Source organism: Tasmannia lanceolata, unplaced genomic scaffold, assembly GCF_043159265.1.
Source record: "Tasmannia lanceolata isolate RefF3 unplaced genomic scaffold, GAP_Taslan_0.1 ptg000037l, whole genome shotgun sequence".
Classification (NCBI taxonomy): Eukaryota; Viridiplantae; Streptophyta; class Magnoliopsida; order Canellales; family Winteraceae; genus Tasmannia; species Tasmannia lanceolata.
In genome coordinates this window covers 10,445,291-10,465,190 of record NW_027518714.1, presented here as the reverse complement: position 1 = coordinate 10,465,190, position 19,900 = coordinate 10,445,291, and the positions used below count along the sequence as shown (strand labels likewise).

The 19,900-nt window shown below is 38.5% G+C and overlaps 1 protein-coding gene across 1 annotated transcript in view; it reads left to right on the top strand.

Annotated features, from left to right (window-relative positions):
- LOC143860531 (protein ROOT HAIR DEFECTIVE 3-like) overlaps window positions 1-18,946 on the top strand; it is a 30,578-nt gene extending 11,632 nt beyond the window's left edge. The window contains exons 3-23 of the mRNA XM_077371213.1: window positions 829-895; window positions 1,014-1,116; window positions 3,671-3,741; window positions 3,889-3,952; window positions 4,040-4,105; window positions 4,188-4,235; window positions 4,327-4,389; window positions 4,460-4,516; window positions 4,727-4,885; window positions 5,118-5,186; window positions 5,277-5,368; window positions 6,321-6,399; window positions 9,558-9,723; window positions 13,878-14,002; window positions 14,414-14,676; window positions 14,767-14,863; window positions 14,965-15,120; window positions 15,197-15,301; window positions 16,980-17,086; window positions 17,264-17,360; window positions 18,158-18,946. Coding sequence (XP_077227328.1) covers window positions 829-895; window positions 1,014-1,116; window positions 3,671-3,741; window positions 3,889-3,952; window positions 4,040-4,105; window positions 4,188-4,235; window positions 4,327-4,389; window positions 4,460-4,516; window positions 4,727-4,885; window positions 5,118-5,186; window positions 5,277-5,368; window positions 6,321-6,399; window positions 9,558-9,723; window positions 13,878-14,002; window positions 14,414-14,676; window positions 14,767-14,863; window positions 14,965-15,120; window positions 15,197-15,301; window positions 16,980-17,086; window positions 17,264-17,360; window positions 18,158-18,562 — 2,459 coding nt within the window. The 3' untranslated portion in view covers window positions 18,563-18,946. The remainder of the gene's footprint in view (window positions 1-828; window positions 896-1,013; window positions 1,117-3,670; window positions 3,742-3,888; window positions 3,953-4,039; window positions 4,106-4,187; window positions 4,236-4,326; window positions 4,390-4,459; window positions 4,517-4,726; window positions 4,886-5,117; window positions 5,187-5,276; window positions 5,369-6,320; window positions 6,400-9,557; window positions 9,724-13,877; window positions 14,003-14,413; window positions 14,677-14,766; window positions 14,864-14,964; window positions 15,121-15,196; window positions 15,302-16,979; window positions 17,087-17,263; window positions 17,361-18,157) is intronic.
- The last annotated feature ends 954 nt before the right edge of the window (window positions 18,947-19,900 follow it).

Genomic DNA, 19,900 nt, shown 5'->3' with positions numbered 1-19,900 from the left:
TGATCTCCTTATGTGCATGAATATAACCGACGATCCTTCAATTTTATCATGGATCTCATCAAAGAGATGAGCAAAACGCCAAGGAGGGACTACGAATATGATCGGGCCTTATACATCCTAAGCAAGAATTGATCAATAAAAGTGCCATGGCCGGGCCTTATCCGTGACATGAAAGAAAAAGAAAGGAAAATAAGTAATGGTTAGGAGTATCTGAGGTGTATTCTCCATATGTGAGTTTCCTTTTCAATTCCCGGATACTCCGGTTTTTTGAAGGATCCAAGAATCATAGCAGGATTGCGAATTTTTATTTCATATTTCACACTCATATTCTTCCACAGCTATAGACTATTCGTGAGGTGTTGCTTGCTTATCTTTTGAGCACACAAAACATTATGTTAGTGGTTTCTTCATTAGCTTAGTTTTTGCAATTAGGCTACAAAAATGGACTTAAGAAAAACGGGTGTGACACTTTTCTCTTCTTCTTGGTCCTTTTCTTCTTTCACAGCATTACATATTCTTTTGACAATAGAAATTGCATATTTTGTTACAGCTTCATTGATGTGTGGATTCTTTAGTTGGATTCCTCGCTTTAATTTTAGCATGAACTTTTTGTCAATACCACCCAATGGTTTTGAATCTTCTAATGGACGTGTGTGTCATACTTTATATTTTTCCTATGATTTTGGTATATCTAAAAGAGCATTTTTTTGGTAAGTATATCTTAAAGAGCATTGTCATAAGTGCAGCAGTAGCAGTTAATGTTTCAATTATTTGCGTATTTTCACTTTGAAAATTGCTGCTATTTATTTGAGCTATTTATTTGAGCAGGGAAGAGCACCCTATTGAACCATCTTTTCCATACCAATTTCAGGGAGATGGATACTTTTAGGCGAAGGTAAACCTCTTATGTCCTATGTATGGAACACACATACATTTATTTTTCATTTTTGTTTGTCGGCATTCACTGCAATATGAGGAACATGACTGTTAAATGTTCTTTTTTTCTGGTACAGGAGCCAAACTACCAAAGGGATCTGGATAGCAAAGTGTGTCGGTATTGAACCTTGCACAATTGCCATGGATTTAGAGGGCACTGATGGGAGGGAAAGAGGGGAGGTGAGTCAACTGATATATTTTTTTTGAGATTTTGATCGGAGAAAGCAAACTTCTTTAATTTTATTTGCTGTTTCTAGTGGAGTTCTGGTTGTTAATGGATTTGGTGGTGTATTTTCCTTTAGGAACCACATTTTGTATTAGGTTTGTAGTATTACTAGGGGTGGACATGGTTCGGGTTGGTTCGTTTTGGGAACCAGAAACGAACCATGGAACCCTGGAACCGAACTAGAACCGATGTTGATCGGATTGGTTTGATTCGGTTTTGGGTTTACCCAACTTTTTTATTTTTTTCAGCCCCCTTTTCTTCCAAATTCAATCCCCCTTTTTCTCTTATTTTTTAATGAAAATAAAAAAAAGACTATTAGTTTTAACACTCCCTTCCAGCCTCGCTCGATCCAATGGCCCATATTTGCTTAAGTTTGAAAATCTAAAATTTGATTTGGGATTTGCTAGCCTCCTTCGTAGAAGCACCTTCACGCTCCATCCTTTGCAAGTGATGACAGCTGCATATGTTGACTTTTGCTTTATTCATTTAATTCATCTAGCATGGCTGTCATCACTTGCAAAGGACGGAGCACGAAGGTGCTTCTGCGAAGGAGGCTAGCAAATCCCGTTTGATACACACACACACAATATATATATATATATATCTTCGGTTCAGTTCGGTTTTGGGTCCTAGGTCCCCAAACCCAGAACAGAACCGAAAACCAACGGTTCAAAATTTTTGGAACCAGAACTGAACCAAATAAGCCGGTTCGGTTCTGTTCTTCGGGTTGGACCTGAACCTTGTCCACCCCTAAGTATTACCATATTACTTTAATAGGGAAAGCAAGACAAAGAAGTGTACGCTAGATAAACTAATGATAGTTTATGTTTCCATACAGGGAGATAAAACACAAGAAGAAGGAAAAGAAAACACAAACGAAAGAAGAATGACCATACACAAGCCACTCTAATAGAGGGAAGTCCACCTAAATACACAAAAAATCCGACATATCATTAGCAATTCTAGTGATATGATTCAACATAGGATTGACCTCCCTTCCCAACTCAAGAATCTCCAAGATGTAATTTGCTTATGTACGAGGGCCCATACTCGATCACAATGCTTAAGTGATCTGATCACCTCACAAGTCCGTCGAAGGCTAGTGAGTATAGCATTTCCTCTTCATTCGAATTCACAAAGAAATAGCTCTGGAAAAACACCATCTCCATTATCATTCCTCAACACACCTCCTATGCCGCCAGGCTCAGGTGACCAATAGAGTTACCGTCAAAATTCATTAAGGTATTAATTTGGGGCAGAGTCCATCTTACTTTAAACCTAGTCTTCTCCGGAAGACTTAACGAAATCTTTCTCCATTTCTGAAACAAATCACCAGCCAGAAGCCCCATAACTCCTTTCTAGAAAGTGCTTAAAAGATGTCGGAGTACTTGATGTCCATTGCCAAAATCCAAGGTGGCTTAGAGAGCCCATAAGCACCACAAAAGGAGTTATCGGGCATTAGTGTCCGGAAGGTGTCATTGTATACTCCCGTGGGTCGGAAAGCGGCGGTGGAAGGAGGAGGACACTTGGCGGGATCTTTTAGTAGTGAATTCCCCATAGTTGGGTCTCTATAACTTAGCGAAGTCAGGGGCTCTTGATTCTGTTCATGCCCAAAGCTTGCCCCCGTTTACTACGTATGGTGACTTCTGTAGGAGCAGGACCAAAACTCAACATGGAACTAACTCGCTCCTTCATTCTCCAACACAGAAGACATTCGACGTTGATGTCGTGGTGACAAGCGGTTTCATCAGCCCTTAAGAGTTCCTCTTTGATAGCCAAAAGGAGTAGAGGAGGACGCACCAGACGTTTTGGTTTCCATAGCGGGTGATGCAGCGACTATCACCGGTAAGTTGCATCAGACCAGTTTACTCAACTCTCTACAGCCAACAATTGTAACTTCGCTAACTGAAGGGAATCTTTCTAACAATGCTACTAGTCCCAAGCTCGTCACCATCTCTATTATCATTCCTCAACACACCTCCTATGCCGCCAGGCTCAGGTGACCAATAGAGCTGCCGCCAAAATTCATTAAGGTATTATTTTGGGGTAGAGTCCATCTTACTTTACACCTAGTCTTCTCCGGAAGACTTAACGAAATCTTTCTCCATTTCTGACAAGAATAACCAGTCAGAAGCCACATAACTCCTTTTCTAGAAAGTGCCTAAAAGATGCTAGAGGACTTGATGTCCATTGCCAAAATCCAAGGTGGCTTAGAGAGCCCATAAGCACCACAAAAGGAGTTATTCCTGTAAGGGTGTTGCTTAGCATATTGCAGCTTTTCTTTCACTTTCGTCCCTCAAACTGCAAACTTATGTTTCATGCAACTTTGATACTTTTTGTAGTGTGCTATATAGAAATAATTTTGAGTAGGATTATGCAGCTTCATTGTGTATTCTATATATTTGAAATATGGCTTAGTGTTGTTTTGAATGATTTCTTTTTTGATGGAAGTGAAAATTTGTGCATTTGTAATTTTCATCTACAATGTCTTATCCTTTTCAACATCAGGATGACACGACATTTGAGAAGCAGAGTGCCCTTTTTGCTTTGGCAACTGCAGACATTTTACTGATAAACATGTGAGTCCTTTATTTTAGTGTATTTCAATTTTATCTGCAAGAAAAAAACCATTAAAAAAAATCCTGCAAGATAAAACTCTATTTTGTTGGTTATGGTTGGAGTACGTATCAGTTGATGTTTTTTACCATTTAAAATGATTCGTCTAGGTGGTGTCACGATATTGGTCGGGAGCAGGCTGCAAACAAGCCTCTTCTAAAGACTGTTTTCCAGGTTCTTATTTATAGTTTTCTTTTCGAAATGGAAAAGCCTCTTGGTTGCAATGTTTATTCTGATGATCTGGATTTTTCTTTATGGAAGGTCATGATGCGTTTATTCAGTCCTCGCAAAACAATTTTACTATTTGTTATTCGCGACAAAACAAAGGTTTGCAATTTTAAATTATAGATTTTGTACAAAATGCTCTCAGTGTGTTTTGAGTATTTAATGTCACTTGTTTTCCATACAGACTCCTCTAGAGCATTTAGAACCTGTCCTAAGAGAAGATATTCAAAAGGTACTTTTTCTACATTTTCTAGTATTTTGTTTTTCTACTTTCCGCCTTACTCTTCTATTTTTCTGTATTTTCATGATCCCCATCTCTGCAGATTTGGGATGCTGTTTCTAAGCCGAAAGCCCACATCGATACTCCACTCAGCGAATTTTTTAATGTGAGTTATAAGTTATTGTTAGAAAAGTTTTTATATGTTCCTCTCTGATGCACCATTGTTTGTCTTGAAGGTGGAGGTAACAGCTTTGTCCAGCTATGAAGAGAAGGAAGAGCAATTTAAAGAGCAGGTAGTCCACCAAGTATAATGGTCAATTGTCAATCCTTTAGATTTGGATTGGCTATCAGCTTTGTTTGAGTTATGAAATATGTATGGTGGTGGATTTCATATGAACTTATATATATTCCATGTGTTGTATTTGAATTCATCAAGCAATAAGTGGTCTCACATCAATAATTTAATTTTTGATAATGACACCCTTATGTTATGTCTTATACAGGTTGCACAACTAAGGCAGCGTTTTTTCCATTCTATTGCCCCAGGACGGCTTGCTGGTGATAGAAGGGGTGTTGTTCCGGCTTCCGCATTTTCTTTCAGTGCCCAACAGATATGGAAAGTTATACGAGAGAATAAGGATCTTGACCTTCCTGCTCACAAGGTGCTTGATATTTATTTATTTCTTTTTTTTTTATTAAGGTGACTTTATTGATTGGAAGAAACCATAGATAGGGGTGGACAGGACAAGGTGTCCCCCCTAGCCCTCTATAACATTCATTTTACATGACTTACAAAGAACAATCAAACGCTAAATCTTGGCGAGGAGAGTTTGGAATGCAGGAATTGCCTCTTATGGGCATGACACTTTTATATCATTTGTTGTCATTATTTAGGTAATGGTTGCGACTGTTCGATGTGACGAGATTGCTAATGAAAAGCTCAGTCGTTTGACCTCCGATGAGGTACGCAAGCATCTATTTGCTTATTGCGTCATTTGTGGTCTGATTGCAAACTGTCCCTATGGCTGATGAACTTTTTGGATGCACTTTTAGGGTTGGTTGGAACTGGAGGAAGGTGTTCAATCTGGTCCAGTATCAGGCTTTGGGAAAAAACTTAGCTCCATTTTAGATGCTTATCTGTCAGAGTAAGAGAACTTCTGCTGCATTTTTATACTCATGCTTTATTTCCATAAGGTCCTGTTTGGATTGCATGAAGTGCCTGGGAGGAATGGATGCCTTCAAACACCTTAACAATAGAACTCAGATGCCTCAAACCAGATCTTAGTATACCCCAATTTCTCTAGTGCTTTAATCCAATGTTACCAGGGTTGCTACCACCCCTATTGTCTCACGATCTGGGTTGCACGACCCCAAATGCGATACGTTCGCGATCCGGATTGCTAAAAATGGTGTCCTTGTCATCCCAGACTACAACAAACTCTCATATCAAGCTTTGCAAGAGGGGATACTTTGGTGGATAAGGGAAAGATAACAGCACACTAGCTTATTAGTTTTCAGAACTAGGTGTTTGTTTTTTGTTTGGTTTCTTTTAAGATTGAGTATGCAATATATGCTGATACTTTATTTAGTGATATTTTGAGATCTTCAAATTTTATATATTTTGATTTGGAACTGGAACATTCTTTTTCAATAAATAAGTATGGCGTACTACCATCGTACCGCGTATCAGACTAATCATTGTACCCATATCCGTACCGCATACCGAAACGAACTGTGTTCCCGGTAACATTGCTTTAATCCTATTCGATTTCAGCTCCTGAATTCTGCCTCTATAGCTTGCCTATACCCATTGGGCCAGCAGAAGCAACTATCACAGATCGTGAACCTTTTGCCGCTGTGTGTCGCTATTGAGATTCAACTTTATCCAACCTACAAGTGCAACTGACTAAAAATCTTTATGTGCTCAATTTCCCATTTTACATGATAATGATATACCATGTGTTATCAATTAATAGTTCTATATTTTGGTGTGTTCATTTTTCTTGTATAATTGTTAAGACTGAATGTGTTATTTGAATCAGCTGGATTTGGCAGTTTGGAAACTGTATCATTGTTTTACCTTCCATTTTTTACTAGGTATGACATGGAGGCTATCTACTTCGATGAGGGTGTGAGGGCTGCAAAGCGCCAACAATTGGAGTCTAAGGCATTACATGTAAGGCTATGTACCCTTTTCTTAGTTATGTTTTAAGGCATCCTATTGTGTTGTTAAATGTGGAACAATTTTTTCTATATTGAAATATTTTTTAGGCCTTCATTGAAATGAGAAATCTTCAAAATGCTATTTTATGACTGAATCGTGGCAGAGAACTTGGAATTTCCTAATTTAGCTAGTTTAATATGATATTCAACTACTTGGAAAATGGAATTGTTTGTCACATTACACATCCTACTGTGTTTTTAAATGTGGAAGTGGAACGTTTTTTTCTACATTGAAATATTTGTTAGGCATCTATTGAAATGCAAAAGCTTCAAATTGCCATATAGTCTCCTGGTGGTTCCAGCCGTAATAATAATGAGACTCCCCAAGAGCATCTATCCATCGTACACAAGTGGCCTCATAATCACCATAGGTCAAAATAGGGCACATATGGTGGAGCCATAGTGCGGATCAAGGCGTGTGCCAACTATCAAGGCTAACTGCTGCCAACCTCAGTTACATACAAGTTTCCGCCATTGAACTCAATTCCAGTAGGTTTCCAAAAGCATAATTTCTATTCAGAGATAGTGGTTTTACCCCAAACGGAACAATGGACTGAATCTGTGCTGATCAGAAACTGCTAGATTGCAAGAAAACACACACTAATGTGTTGGCTACAACTTCTAATGCTTCCATTCAAAAGTACTCGGTTTTGAACATGTCAGTGCTACCCTCGTTTCACCTAGATTCCAACAGATCTTATAGGTCAGCAAGCTCCGTCCTTCAAGAAATCAAATTTTGACACTAAAGTTGAGGGATTTGATCCAATGACGAATAACTCTAGCAACTAATTTTCGTGCAGAACTAGAAACTCTGCTAGTTTCTTCAAAGTGAAGCTCCAATTGATTCTAAACAGTGGTCGAATTATGGTAGAAAATCGATCCAGCAAAAATTTCGAACTTCTGGCCTTGTAAATGGAAAACGAATGGTAAGCTGTGAGTAACAAAGAATGCAAAGACAAACAAAGGACAAGAAACTAGTAGAAACTCGATTGAAGCAGCAAGACCACGAAATTTGAAGAAAATCAGAATAAAATTGGTAGAAAATAGGGTTTGTTGAAGAACAAAATTTAAGCAGACACTGGAATTAATGGAGGATTCTTAAATTCCTTCAAATTGAGCAAGACCACAAAGTTCAAAGCAAATTAGAACGAAATTGGTAGAAAATATGGTTTGTCGAAGAACAAAATTTAACCATACGTTGTAATTAATGTAGGATTCCGAAATTCCTTCAAAAGCTTGATTCAATGATGAAAAATGACCAATATGCTGTGTATTTAAAGAAAGAAAACTATAAAAGTGAAGATGATGCTAAACAATCGAAAACAGGTGGAGAAATCGAAACTAACGAAGAACACACTGAAGAATCTGGTTGAGATTCTATAAAAAGAATTAAAAAAATTCCTTTGAAAACTATCTTTATTGGGAAAAACAGTTGGATTGCAACAAGTTTTTTGTTAGTAGAAGCAATGAAATGGATCGTGGCGATTGGATTGAGCAGAAAATGAAGATGAAAAAATGGAAATAGATGAAGATGAAACAATAAAATTTCCATCTTCATCTACTAAGGCTCCCAAGTTAATCCATCTTCATCTTAATGGAAAAAAAAATTAATCCACTCGAGTAGGTTTATCAAAAGGCCCTCATCCATTCGGCCTTTTGATAAACCTACTCGGGAAAAAAAGGTCCTTGAGGTTAATCCATCTTCATCTTAGTGGAAAACTTCCCGAGTAGGATCGATCGTTTCCATCTTCATCTTAATGGAAAAAAACTTCTAAGGCTCCCATTCAAAATTTTGGTAGATGAAGATGGAAAAATGAAGATGAAAAAATCGTGAATATGCTTTTTATTTCCATTTTCAAATTTTATTGTTAGTAGATGAAGATGGAAATTTTATTGAATCTGAAAATGAAATACAGCAATAAATAAAACTAAGCTCAGTTGCGATCGCAATCTGAGAAGAAGTAAAAGAAGGCCTTACAAGGCCGGATTTCCCTCTCTAACTTCCATCACAGCTCTCTTCTTGTAAGATAACTGAGAAATTCTCCCCCTTCCACAAGTTTTCTATCTTTCCAAGGTTTTCAAATAAAAAAGGCCTAAATGAGTTTAGCCCTCTCTTATTTATAGAGGTTTTCCTCCCAAATATTACATTTAATTCCTTCCTATAAGGTCCCTCGCACTCTCAAATATTACAAGTGTACCCTACATACAAATATACACTACTAAATGAAGAAATTACGAGTAATGCCAATTAAGGCTTATTACATTTGTGTCCCTACACTACTGCTGGAGCAGGTCCCTTCAAGACTTTGGCCGGGACCCGATCCTCATCACTTTTATGCTGAAATCAACCCTAGTAACACATATAGTGACTTCATATTCAACTTTGTGGAAAGAGATTATGGATATTGAGCCCTTTGGGGCTGAATATTGATCATCACTCTGACTCCTACTTTTGCACATCCTTTTACCCTTACACTAACTATTGCTACACCATTTTTGAATTGATGAAGTATAAACTATAAATGTTCTTTAAAAAAAAAGAAAAAAAGGGACAGTGCCAAGAGCACTGCTAGAAAAATGGGATTCCATTTTGGGGAAAAAAATGGGCTTCAACCATTTGAGCCAAGTCCACTAAAGGCAAATTGGAGGGAGCTCAAATCCCCATAAAAGCAAATACACATTTACACGGGTCAAACCAACGGTCATTCAGTCCCCTTTTTATTTTCCAAACGGAATCCCATTTTCAAAGTGTTTTCCAAGTGCCAATATATACAAAATGATGTGAATGCAAATCAAGACACAAGCATATGATGTGAGAGAGGATGTTTGGAGAGGAGATCAGAAAGTTTGTGAAGGAGACCCCTTTTGATAGTCTTCTAGCTTCCATGGTAAACAAATTGAGAAGGCTAACTTGTGTAATGAACACACTCCAAATTTAGTGTTCTAAGCAGTAACTCCATTAGAGAAGGATATAAATGATTTGAATAATAAACTACTGATCCTATTTTATGCTCTCCCCAGAACTCGCAATGGCGGGAGCCTCGTGCACTGGGTCGCCCTTGATCCTATTTTATGCTCTTTTTTTTCTTTTTTTCTTTTTTTCTTTTGCAGCTTGTCCATCCAGCATATCAAGCCATGCTGGGGCATCTCCGTTCTAAGACTCTTGATAGTTTTAAGAACGGATTAGAACTATCGCTGAAGAAAGGTACAGGCTTTGCTGCATCTGTTCGTGACTGTACTCTATCATGTATGCTTGAGTTTGACAAAGGGTGTTCAGGTACGCTTTATATGATTTGTCTTGCTTGATGCCTTTTATTTTGATGATATTGTCTTTCTTAATGCCTTACATACTACTTCTTAGGCAATATTGATGTTTATGTTGAAAATATGGTGTCCAACCCAATTTTTAGGGCGGGACTAAAACTTCTTCATTGATGTTGATTGTTCCAAATTCAATACAGGAGACAACGTATGCACCTGGCTTCTCACTAGTAATCCTTGCCTACATTTTTTGAAAATTGACATTTATTATTCCAAAGAGTACCAAAAAAGGGACAAGCTGTCCCCTAACAGGCTACAACAATACCACCCTCTACATACAGTAGAAATATCTGTTGTATACTACCCATTCTATTCCCCATTACATTACCCAATAGCCTAACTTATCGAATCCAACAAAAGTGCCATAATTGTAGGGCCCCACCAAGTCAAGCCGCCATGCCGCACAGACTTCTCCACCACATTCCAGCTGGCAAATCCGATTTTCAAAAATCCCGCTTGAGGACCTATATCTATTGTGCGCCCCTAACCGTGCACGATAGCCATATCGTACGCCAGGCCTACGTTAGCCCTTCCTCCCTAACCCTACTCTTTCTATACACTTCTTGTTCTCTTCCGGTGAGACTTATTACATGCTTCATGTTGACTTTCAATGCAGCTTCTCACACGTTTCCTCTCGCTTCCTGCATTTTCCATTTTGTAAAACCCCTCGTTTCTCACACTCACTTCCTACTCTAGCAACTATGTGGCAAACCGAGTTATATGGAATCTGTGGACTTAACTTGGGACTATCATTTGATCGAGATTTTTATCTGCAGCTTTCTTGGTTAGGGGTGAAATAACTGGTGGCATCTGACATGTAACCATCTATGTTTTACCCCCATAGGTCTACTTTTTTCTCTATCCACACTTGCTTAATTCCATTAGCGTTGAGTTCTTCAATGGGAATTTTTGGGGTGTAATGGATACTTAATTTTCTGATTCAGTCATGTATCATGTATTTGCCGGGTAGATTCTTTCACCTTCTCCATGAAAATTTTCTAAAGTATTCATTAGCCGACTCCAACTAGTTTGGGACAAAGGCTTAGTTGAGTTGAGTTGAGTCATGTATCATGTATTTCTCTTTGCTTTGCCCAAATCTCGAAACTAAAGGATACACAGAGGGAAAATTGCTTGTGAGAAATTATTGTTTTTCAAGGAATTCTTTGAAGGAATGGTGTTGGATAGAGGCACTGGTGCGTCGTTCATCGCTCTGTTGCCAAAAATTAAAGGTGCGGTGAAGATCTCGGATTTTAGGCCTATAAGTCTAGTTGGTTGCCTTTATAAAGTCCTGTCAAAGATATTGGCAGTCAGGATGAAAGTGGTTCTTCCTCTTATTATTTTGGTAAATCAGTGTGCTTTTGTGAGCCAGGGAGATCTTGGATTGTTCTTTGGTGGCAAATGAAACGGTGGATCGGATGGTAAAGACGGGTACTGAAGGTGTTGTTTGCAAACTAGACATGGAAAAAGCTTATGATAGAATGGAATGGCATTGTTTGGATTATTTCCTTGGGAAAATGGGGTTCGGGAACAGGTGGCGGGGGTGGATAAAAAGTTGCTTATCGTCGGCTTGGTTTTCCATTCTTATTAATGGTTCTCCAAAAGGATTTTTCAGATCGTCGAGAGGTTTGCGGCAAGGGATCCGTTATCTCCTTTCCTGTTTTTAATTGTAGCTGAAGCTTTGAGTCTTTTAATGGAGAAAGGCAAGTCCATGGGGCTAGTTAAGGGGATAAAATGTGGCCAGAATGGGGTTGAGGTGTCGCATCTGCAATTCGCGGACGATACTCTATTATTTAGTTCCCCCCAGGTATCGCACATTTTGAATCTTAAGGCGGTGCTGAGATGCTATGAAATCGTTACTGGTCAAAGATAAAAAAATTCAAAGTCTAGGTTATATGCAGTGATGTGGGAGAGGATGAAGCAAAGAATCTGGCAAATCTTATGGGCTGCCTTTTGGATAGTTTTCCTTCTTATCATGGGCTCCCTTTGGGAGGTGGGAGACCTAAAATAGTTTCTTGGGCTCCCATTGTGGAAAGAATTGAAAGGAGACTAGATACCTAGAAAAGGAATTTCGTATCAAAAGAGGGGAAAGATTGACATTGATTAAGGTTGTTTTGTCTAATATTCCTATTTACCAATTATCTTTATTTATGTGCCCTATTAGCGTTGTGAAGCGTATCGAATTGATCTAGAGGAGGTTTTTATTGGGAGGATTGAAGGAAAAGAGGAGTCTCTCTTTGGTCTCTTGGGAAAATGTTTGTAAACCTGTGAAAGGAGGGGGTCTAGGGATTAGAAAGATAAAACAGGTTAATGTTTCTCTTTTGGGGAAATGGTTGTGGAGGTTTGGCGAGGAGCAGTCACAATTGTGGGCGAAAGTTATGTGGTAAATATGGGGCAGATTTAGGAAATTGAAGATCTCTAAATTGTTTCAGTAAACCGGGGGTAACTTTGTGGAGGGATATTATGCGTTTGAGTTCCAGTTTTGATCGTGGACTCAGATATAGAGTTTATTCGGGGGATAGGATTTCCTTTTGGAATATGTTATGGTGTTCCGTCATTCCTTTAAAAGATTTATATCCTGATCTATATGTTGTGGCCGCTGATAAGCAAGCTTTAGTTAAAGATTGTTTTGAGAAAAGGGACAGTAAAGTCATTTGGAAGCCTCTATTTCGCAAAAGCTTTTTTGACAGGGAATTGCCCTCGATGGTTTCGTTACTTCAGGTCTTGGAAGATACTTACATTAGCTCTTCAGGGGTGGACAAAAGGTTATGGGTTTGGGATTCTTCCGGTTTCTTTTGGGTAAAATCTTTCTACAAGGGCCTGAATCCGTTCCAGAAAGATCATTCTGTCGCAAAATTGTGGAAGATAAAGGTCCCTCCAAGTATTTGCTTCTTTGGGTGGACGGCGATTCGAGGTCGTATACAAACAATGGACTTTTTGAAGGCTAGGAATATGCTTATAGTTGATCATTGCACCTTGTGTATAGAAGCTGGGGAGTCGGTGGATCATTTATTTATTCATTGCAAAGTAGCTCGAGAGGTTTGGGGAGGGGTTCTGTCGAGATTTGGTATTGCTTGGGTGTTTCCTTCCAACATTAAGGATCTCTTTGAAGGTTGGTCTTTTATTCCATGGAGGAAAAAAGAGAAGGTTTTGTGGTCGATTTCTTTATTGGCCACGATGTGGGTTCTATGGATGGAAAGAAATAATAGGATTTTCGAAGGTCGTGCAAATTCTTCTTACTATCTATATATTAAGGTAGTTGCATTATCGATTTCATGGGCAAGGGCGCTGCCAATTTTCAAATTTGTATCGGCTTACGACTTGTGGGAGGGGTGGAGAGTGGTTTGCAACAGTCAGGTACCCGATTCTGTATTTTTACAGAAGTGGGTCAATCCACCTGTTGGCTTTTCCAAGTTGAATTTTGATGGGTCAAGCTTGGGTAACCCCAGTCTAGCTGGGATCGAGGGTGTTTTGAGGAATTCCTCTGGTGAAGTTTTGCAGGCTTATTCCGGGCCTATCGGTGTAGCTGGTTCGAACGAAGCTGAAGTTAGAGCAGCATATCAAGGCATGTTGCTCCTATGGAGTGAGAGGTTGGCGAGCACTATTGTGGAAGGAGACTCGTTAAATGTCATTAGGTGGCTTAAGGGTTCGTTGGTTCCTCCTTAGAGATTTCTTCGTTTTTTCGATGAAATAAAGGATATTACGGTTGGGTGCTCTATGGCATATCAAAATGTAAGAAGATCAGCTAATGAAGTAGTTGACAAGTTGGCTAAAGATGGTGATGTGAAGCAGGCTTTGGAGCTTTTTGACTTTCTGCTTCCTTAATTTCCTTTTTTTGTATTTTTTCATTCTTTTGTGTTATGCTTGTTTAGTGGGGTGTGTGTGTGGGGGGGGGGGGGGGGAGGACTTTCTCGGTCTTTCCCTTTTTAATGAAATCAGTTACCATTCAAAAAAAAAATTGTAAAATGCTCGCTCCAATTTTCTTGTCATGTCCATTCTTTAATGTTGTTTAACCTTCTAATCTAGACACTTTGCATTTATTAGTGTTTTTTTTGTATGCTTGCCAACATTAAATGATTAGACCACCGCCATTTAATGAGTTATTACCTCCAGATGTGGCCATACGTCAGGCTGACTGGGATGCGTCAAAAGCCTGTGACAAGCTTCGTCGTGATATTGAAGCACATGCAGCATCTGTCCGTAGTGCGAAGTTGTCTGAATTAGTGGCTAATTATGAGGTGCTACACTTAGCCTTAATTTCATGTAACCATGGTTTTAAATTTCGTCCGAAATTTTGGATTTCGGTTGGGACCGAAATTTCGCAAGGAAAAATTGATTTTTAAAAAAATATTGCATTATTCCGAAATTTTGGCTGAAATTACCGAAATTTCGGCCGAAAGTTGGGAATTAATAAAATAATACTTTTTTTATTACCTGATTTCGGCCGAAACCGAAATTTAAATCCATGCTTGTAACATTTATGTCTCATAAATCTGCTATGTTTTCTTTGACTATTTCCATCTGGGTCAGGATGAAAAGAATAATTGAAGAATAAGTTGTTAAAAACACATCACGCTCGATTCTTTTATTGGTAATATATTGCAATTTTGTATATACTAACAACTCGAGGTTATCTTATTGTCCTACAGAAACAACTTACTGAAGCACTTGCTGAACCTGTTGAGTCCCTATTTGATGCTGCTGGACAAGATACGTGGGGATCCATAAGAAGACTTCTTAAACGTGAGACGGAGGTTGCTGTATCAGGATTTTCGACTGCCCTTGCAGGTTTTGAATTGGACCAAACAACTTTTGACAAAATGGTGGGAAATCTTGTTGACTTTGCAAGAAATGTGGTGGAAAAAAAGTCAAGAGAAGAAGCCGGGAAGGTTCTGAATCGTATGACGGATAGGTAGCACTTATGATCCCCTGGTGGTGTTTGTTTCCCTACTTTTTTTCTCTTTTTACTGAAAGCTTGTTGTCACATTTGAATTATTTTCAGGTTTTCAACAGTGTTTAGACATGACAATGATTCGATGCCAAGGGTCTGGACTGGGAAAGAAGACATTCGAGCAATCACAAAGGATGCTCGTATTGTGGTATGTTGAAAATTGCGAACATACCTTTTCAGTGTTTCCCGAAAATCTCCTTTTCTGTATGAAACATGGGGTTTTGCTAAGTTCCTACCTTTGTGTTGCAGGCCCTGAAACTTCTATCTGTAATGGCTGCCATACGTTTGGATGAGAAACCAGATCAAATTGAGAATGTACTCTTTTCTTCCCTTACAGATGGAACCAACGCTGTTGCTCTTACGAGACATTCTACAGATGCACTTGCTTCTAGCACATGGGAAGAGGTATTATAGATGATGCTTTCTTTCTTTATTATGTGAGAAGATGCATCCAGCACTGATGTTGTTGTTTGTCGACCAGGTTCCTCCAAAAAATACATTGATTTCGCCTGTACAATGTAAATCTTTGTGGACGCAGCTCCAAAAAGAAACTGAGTATACGGTCACCCAAGCTATATCTGTACAGGTACCTTCTACTACTGTACATTTTGTTTCTCCTTCTTATCTTCCTCCCACATTCTTTATGGATTTTACTTGTTTCATGACTTTATCACAATGACATGTAATAAATTACATTGGGTTCTAGAGATTTTTTTTCCAACTTTTGATGATGCATGGAATTCATTTTACTGCTTGCATAATCTTCGGTTGCTTTTTTTTTTTTTTGAATGATTATAATCTTCAGTTGCTATTTGTCTAACTATTGGATGAAAGCTGTTTTGGAGCAGAGCTGATTTGCTCACTTTTTTTCTTTTTTCGAGCAATGACCTATAAAATAAAAGCCCAAAGGCAAAAGAAGAGACCGAGTAGGTCTCCAAAAACAAACCAAGAGACAAAAGCGAACAAGCAAGACAAAAGCAACAAAAGCAACACTGAAATGAAAATTAGATTCACAGTGACATCTTCGGCTTTGCATCACAGTTACTTATTGGGCTATTCGGCGGATGGTATTATCGGAAATTGGGATATGGTACTGTCTGGTATGGTCCCCTAAGAGAAAGTGGTAGCTAGGTGAAAACCCCCTTCAAGGAACATACTCAAACGCAATGTTGACGGTTGCTCCCTTGTCAACCCAAGCATAGCAGGTATTGGTGGCGTATTCAGGGATCTCTTGGGTAACATCATCTACACTTTTGCTGGTCCGATTGGGCACACTGATTCTTCTGAGGCCATGGTCCATGCTCTTCATCGGTTATCTATCATCTTCATTAACTAGTTGGAGGGGAATTTGGATGTGGAAAGCAACTTTCAATACTAGGTTATGGGCCAAGGGGATTAGCGAGCGACAGACTGTGGAGATTATCCAAATTCATTGATGAGATTAAAACTTTATGTTTGGAAAGGGTACCGTGGAGATTAGCCAAATTCATTGATGAGATTAAAACTCTATATTTGGAATGGGTTCTCATTTTTGCTTATTCCTAGAAGTGCTAATGATTTGGCCGGTAATCTTGCCATGTTGGGTGCTTCTAGAGACTCATTGTTTTTGGTGTATTCTTTGCATCTTGATCTGCATTTAGAATATTTCTTATTTAATTAATATTTAATCAATGTTTTCTTTTGGTGCTTCTTGAGACCTATTGTTTTGGGAGCATTCTTTGCCTCTCAATGTGCATTTGTAATATATCTTATTTAATCAATGTAATATTTTTCAAAAAAAGTCAGAGCATCCACAGGTCGTTGAAACCCATGCAAGGAGAACCAAAGCAGGGGTTGTTTCTGACCCAGAAATGGACCAAAGGCATGCACCAAAGATGAGAGGAGTTGGGACTATTCACAAGACAAATTCTGACACACGGAGTGGCGCCATCATCCTATTTAAATGAGTCTTTGATAAGATATTAAGTTATAGAGTTATTAGGTAATTTTTTTAAGTTTCACGTAAGCCACTTGAGTGAATTAGAATAAAAGAGGGCCTGCGTCACTCCCATGCCCTATTCAGTATTCTTAACATTGTTCACGAGACTATTCATGACATAGTTGGCACTATTCATATGAATTCTATGCTTGCATAATTTCTTGATGTGTTCGTATGTCTCTTTTCTTGTTATTTTGATTATGTAAAGAATGTTTCCCTTTGTAATTTTTACATTATTTCAGAACATTCATATCTGATAATGCCACATACTATTTGTTTTGTTCAGGAAGCACACAGGCGTGGTAACAACGGGTTACCTTCTCCATGGGTGATTCTTGTAATGGTTGTCCTAGGGTTTAATGAGTTTATGCTTATACTGAATCTTCTACTCAAGTAATCACCAATAACCAAGTTGCCTAGCATTTTATTTCATTTCAGTTTGCTCCTTGAGTTTGCTTACAGTGTTTATGTTTTGTTTCTGTCTGCTCACTTTTTATTTTTTTGTGTTTTTATGTTTATATTTTTTTTAATTATCTCTGACTAACATGTGTTTCCTCTGTTGGTATGCAGGAGTCCTCTGTACCTCATGGCGCTTTTTATTATTTGTGTCTTATTCAGAGCCCTATGGATTCAGCTTCACATTGGAGGGGAGTTCCGCCATGGTGCTGTGAGTAACAAAATTCTAAGTTGTAATCAGTAATTTGAAATAAACTCGTTGAATGGGCAACGTATTAAATATATAAAATATACTATATTACATACCACAATACAAAAGTAGAAAACTAACCATTATAGTTGTTATCATGATAATGGAGCACATGATATTTATGAACCATATCTTGCAATTATAGGACTACTAACCAATGGTCCCAAGTCCCAACCATCTAGAAAAGCCATATATATCTGTTTGTGCGCGCACAATGGAACTAAAAGAAAAAAAATGGTAAAAGGAGTGGAATGTCAGTTCTCTATAATGAAATGGACATTTCAAATTGGTTTATTTGGGAATGGTGTCTGTCAATGCAAGCTCATTTTTAAGTTACTTCACATTAGTTGGCTATATTCTTGCATAAATGTAATTTAAATGAAATCATTTTTTATTTTTACAGATAAAACACATAGGCTACTGATTTGTGCACTGCCATGTTTTAATAATTGAACTAAATTACTTGTCTTTTAATGTTTAACCACCTATCAAAGGTTATTACAATTCCCAAAAAGCTCTCAAAAGCCAATTAACAAAGAAATGACAAGGTGAGTTAGTTCAATCAGCAAAACATGGCAGTGCCAATATCAGTAGCCTACATATATTGGATGGTATATTGCTTTTCTTACTTTTTTGAAGCTTTTATATGTTTTTTGTTTTAAATGGTGACATTATTTGAGGTCGGTGATCCTCGGAGTAGCTTAAATTTCTGGTCTTACCCTTCCCATTAGTTTCATCTATGCTGGTCTTGAATGCAGCTCTCAGGGATCCTTTCATTGTTATCAAAGATTATACCAACGGTCATGAACCTTCTAAAGCTACTTGCTGATGCGGGTCCCACGGTCATGAACGTACTAAAGCGACTTGCTGATGCGGGTCAGACGGCCATGAACCTTCTAAAGCGACTTGCTGATGAGGGTCAGATGGATCAGAACCCCGAACCTTCCAGACTGGACCCGCCATCTCTCGGCTCCCAGAGTTTCAGGGGCCAATCACAAAGAGAAACTTCGAGTTTCAGGAGCCAATCACAAAGAGAAACTTCAGCGGGACCGGACTTGTCATCCTCATCATCTCAAGTGTCATCCTCGGAGAGCGGGATTGAGTACTCAAGCTCGCTCATACATCGACAAGTCAGCAATGTTGGCACGATAGACCGCACCTGATCAAGCTGCAATGTTGGCACGATAGACCACACCTGATCAAGCTATATATGTGCTCAAAATCTCGACGCCTACATGATATAGTTGAGGAAGGATGCTACTCCAGTTTGGTGTAGATTCCTGAGGGGATTCATTACTGGTGATTTTTTTATTTTTTATTTTGGCTGAGATGAGAAACAGGTTTTTTTATTATGTAGATGTATAGTGGTTCATTTTTATTCATATGGGTAGATGGAAAGGCCTCTGTGGATAGAGGGAAAGGGAATGTTCTGATGGGTCCCACTATTGAACGGGTGAGTTCCATTGGTCCCCTTTGGGTCTCTTTTCTAACAAACCACGTGGGTCATCATCGCTTGATGATATACAAGATCAGAGGTCTTGATTGAATGTTATGCTCCTTTCTCCGTCCAAATTTTGGAAGTAGTGTTGTTATGTTGCGACTTGCGAGGAGGAATGCTTTGGTATGTCACCGGCTAATTGCAATACAATGAGGTGTCTCCACTAGGGTCCCACCGTTAATTGATCTGAACGTCCATTTGATAAGTTATCCCTTACTCTAGATCTCCTATGGACCAAAAATCTTGCCAATCATGCAAATCCTAAATAAGCTTTGTTTTTACCACAATGAGACCTCGCCTTACAGCATTAGCACTGGAGACTCGAGAGCAATTCTACTCTCGAACGTACCCTTTTAAGCCTTTTCTTTTTGTGGCCGAATCATAATAGATACGTAGTGCATGGTTGGCTATCATTAAAAGGGAGATTTCTTGAGATTCAAGGTCTATCAAATGGACAACGAGGCTTTTTTAGAATTCAACAAGTGAAGAGGAACTTTAATTTTATTGATAGCTTATGTCAAAGTGAGCACATGGTTTTAGTCCTAAGGCACCTCACATCTACTGTTCTCATGTTTTATTAGGAAACTCCTTTTTCATTTCTATACTTTTCTGATTTATCAAACCAACAGAGAGCAAATTGAACTACTATAGAAAAGAATAACCCAATATAAACCAAAATCAGGAAACAAGAGAAAATAAAAGTAAAATACATACTCTTGTTCATCATTCTAAAATAAATGAATAAGGAGAAACTGAGCTCACATATGAAGGAACATTGTGTTATGAGCCTGATTCGATTTGTAACGAAATTGATCTTCTTAGATGGAGGATCAACCTCTTGACCTACTTCAAGGGAAGGGTCAGTCCTCTTTGTGCAAAAACACAATTTCTAAGATAAATTTCTGTTATATGTAATAGGAATGATAAAATGAAGGGCGCTCTTGCAAAAATCAGATTCAAGGGCGCCCCCATTAGTTGATTTCCACAAAGTCTAACATGGTTG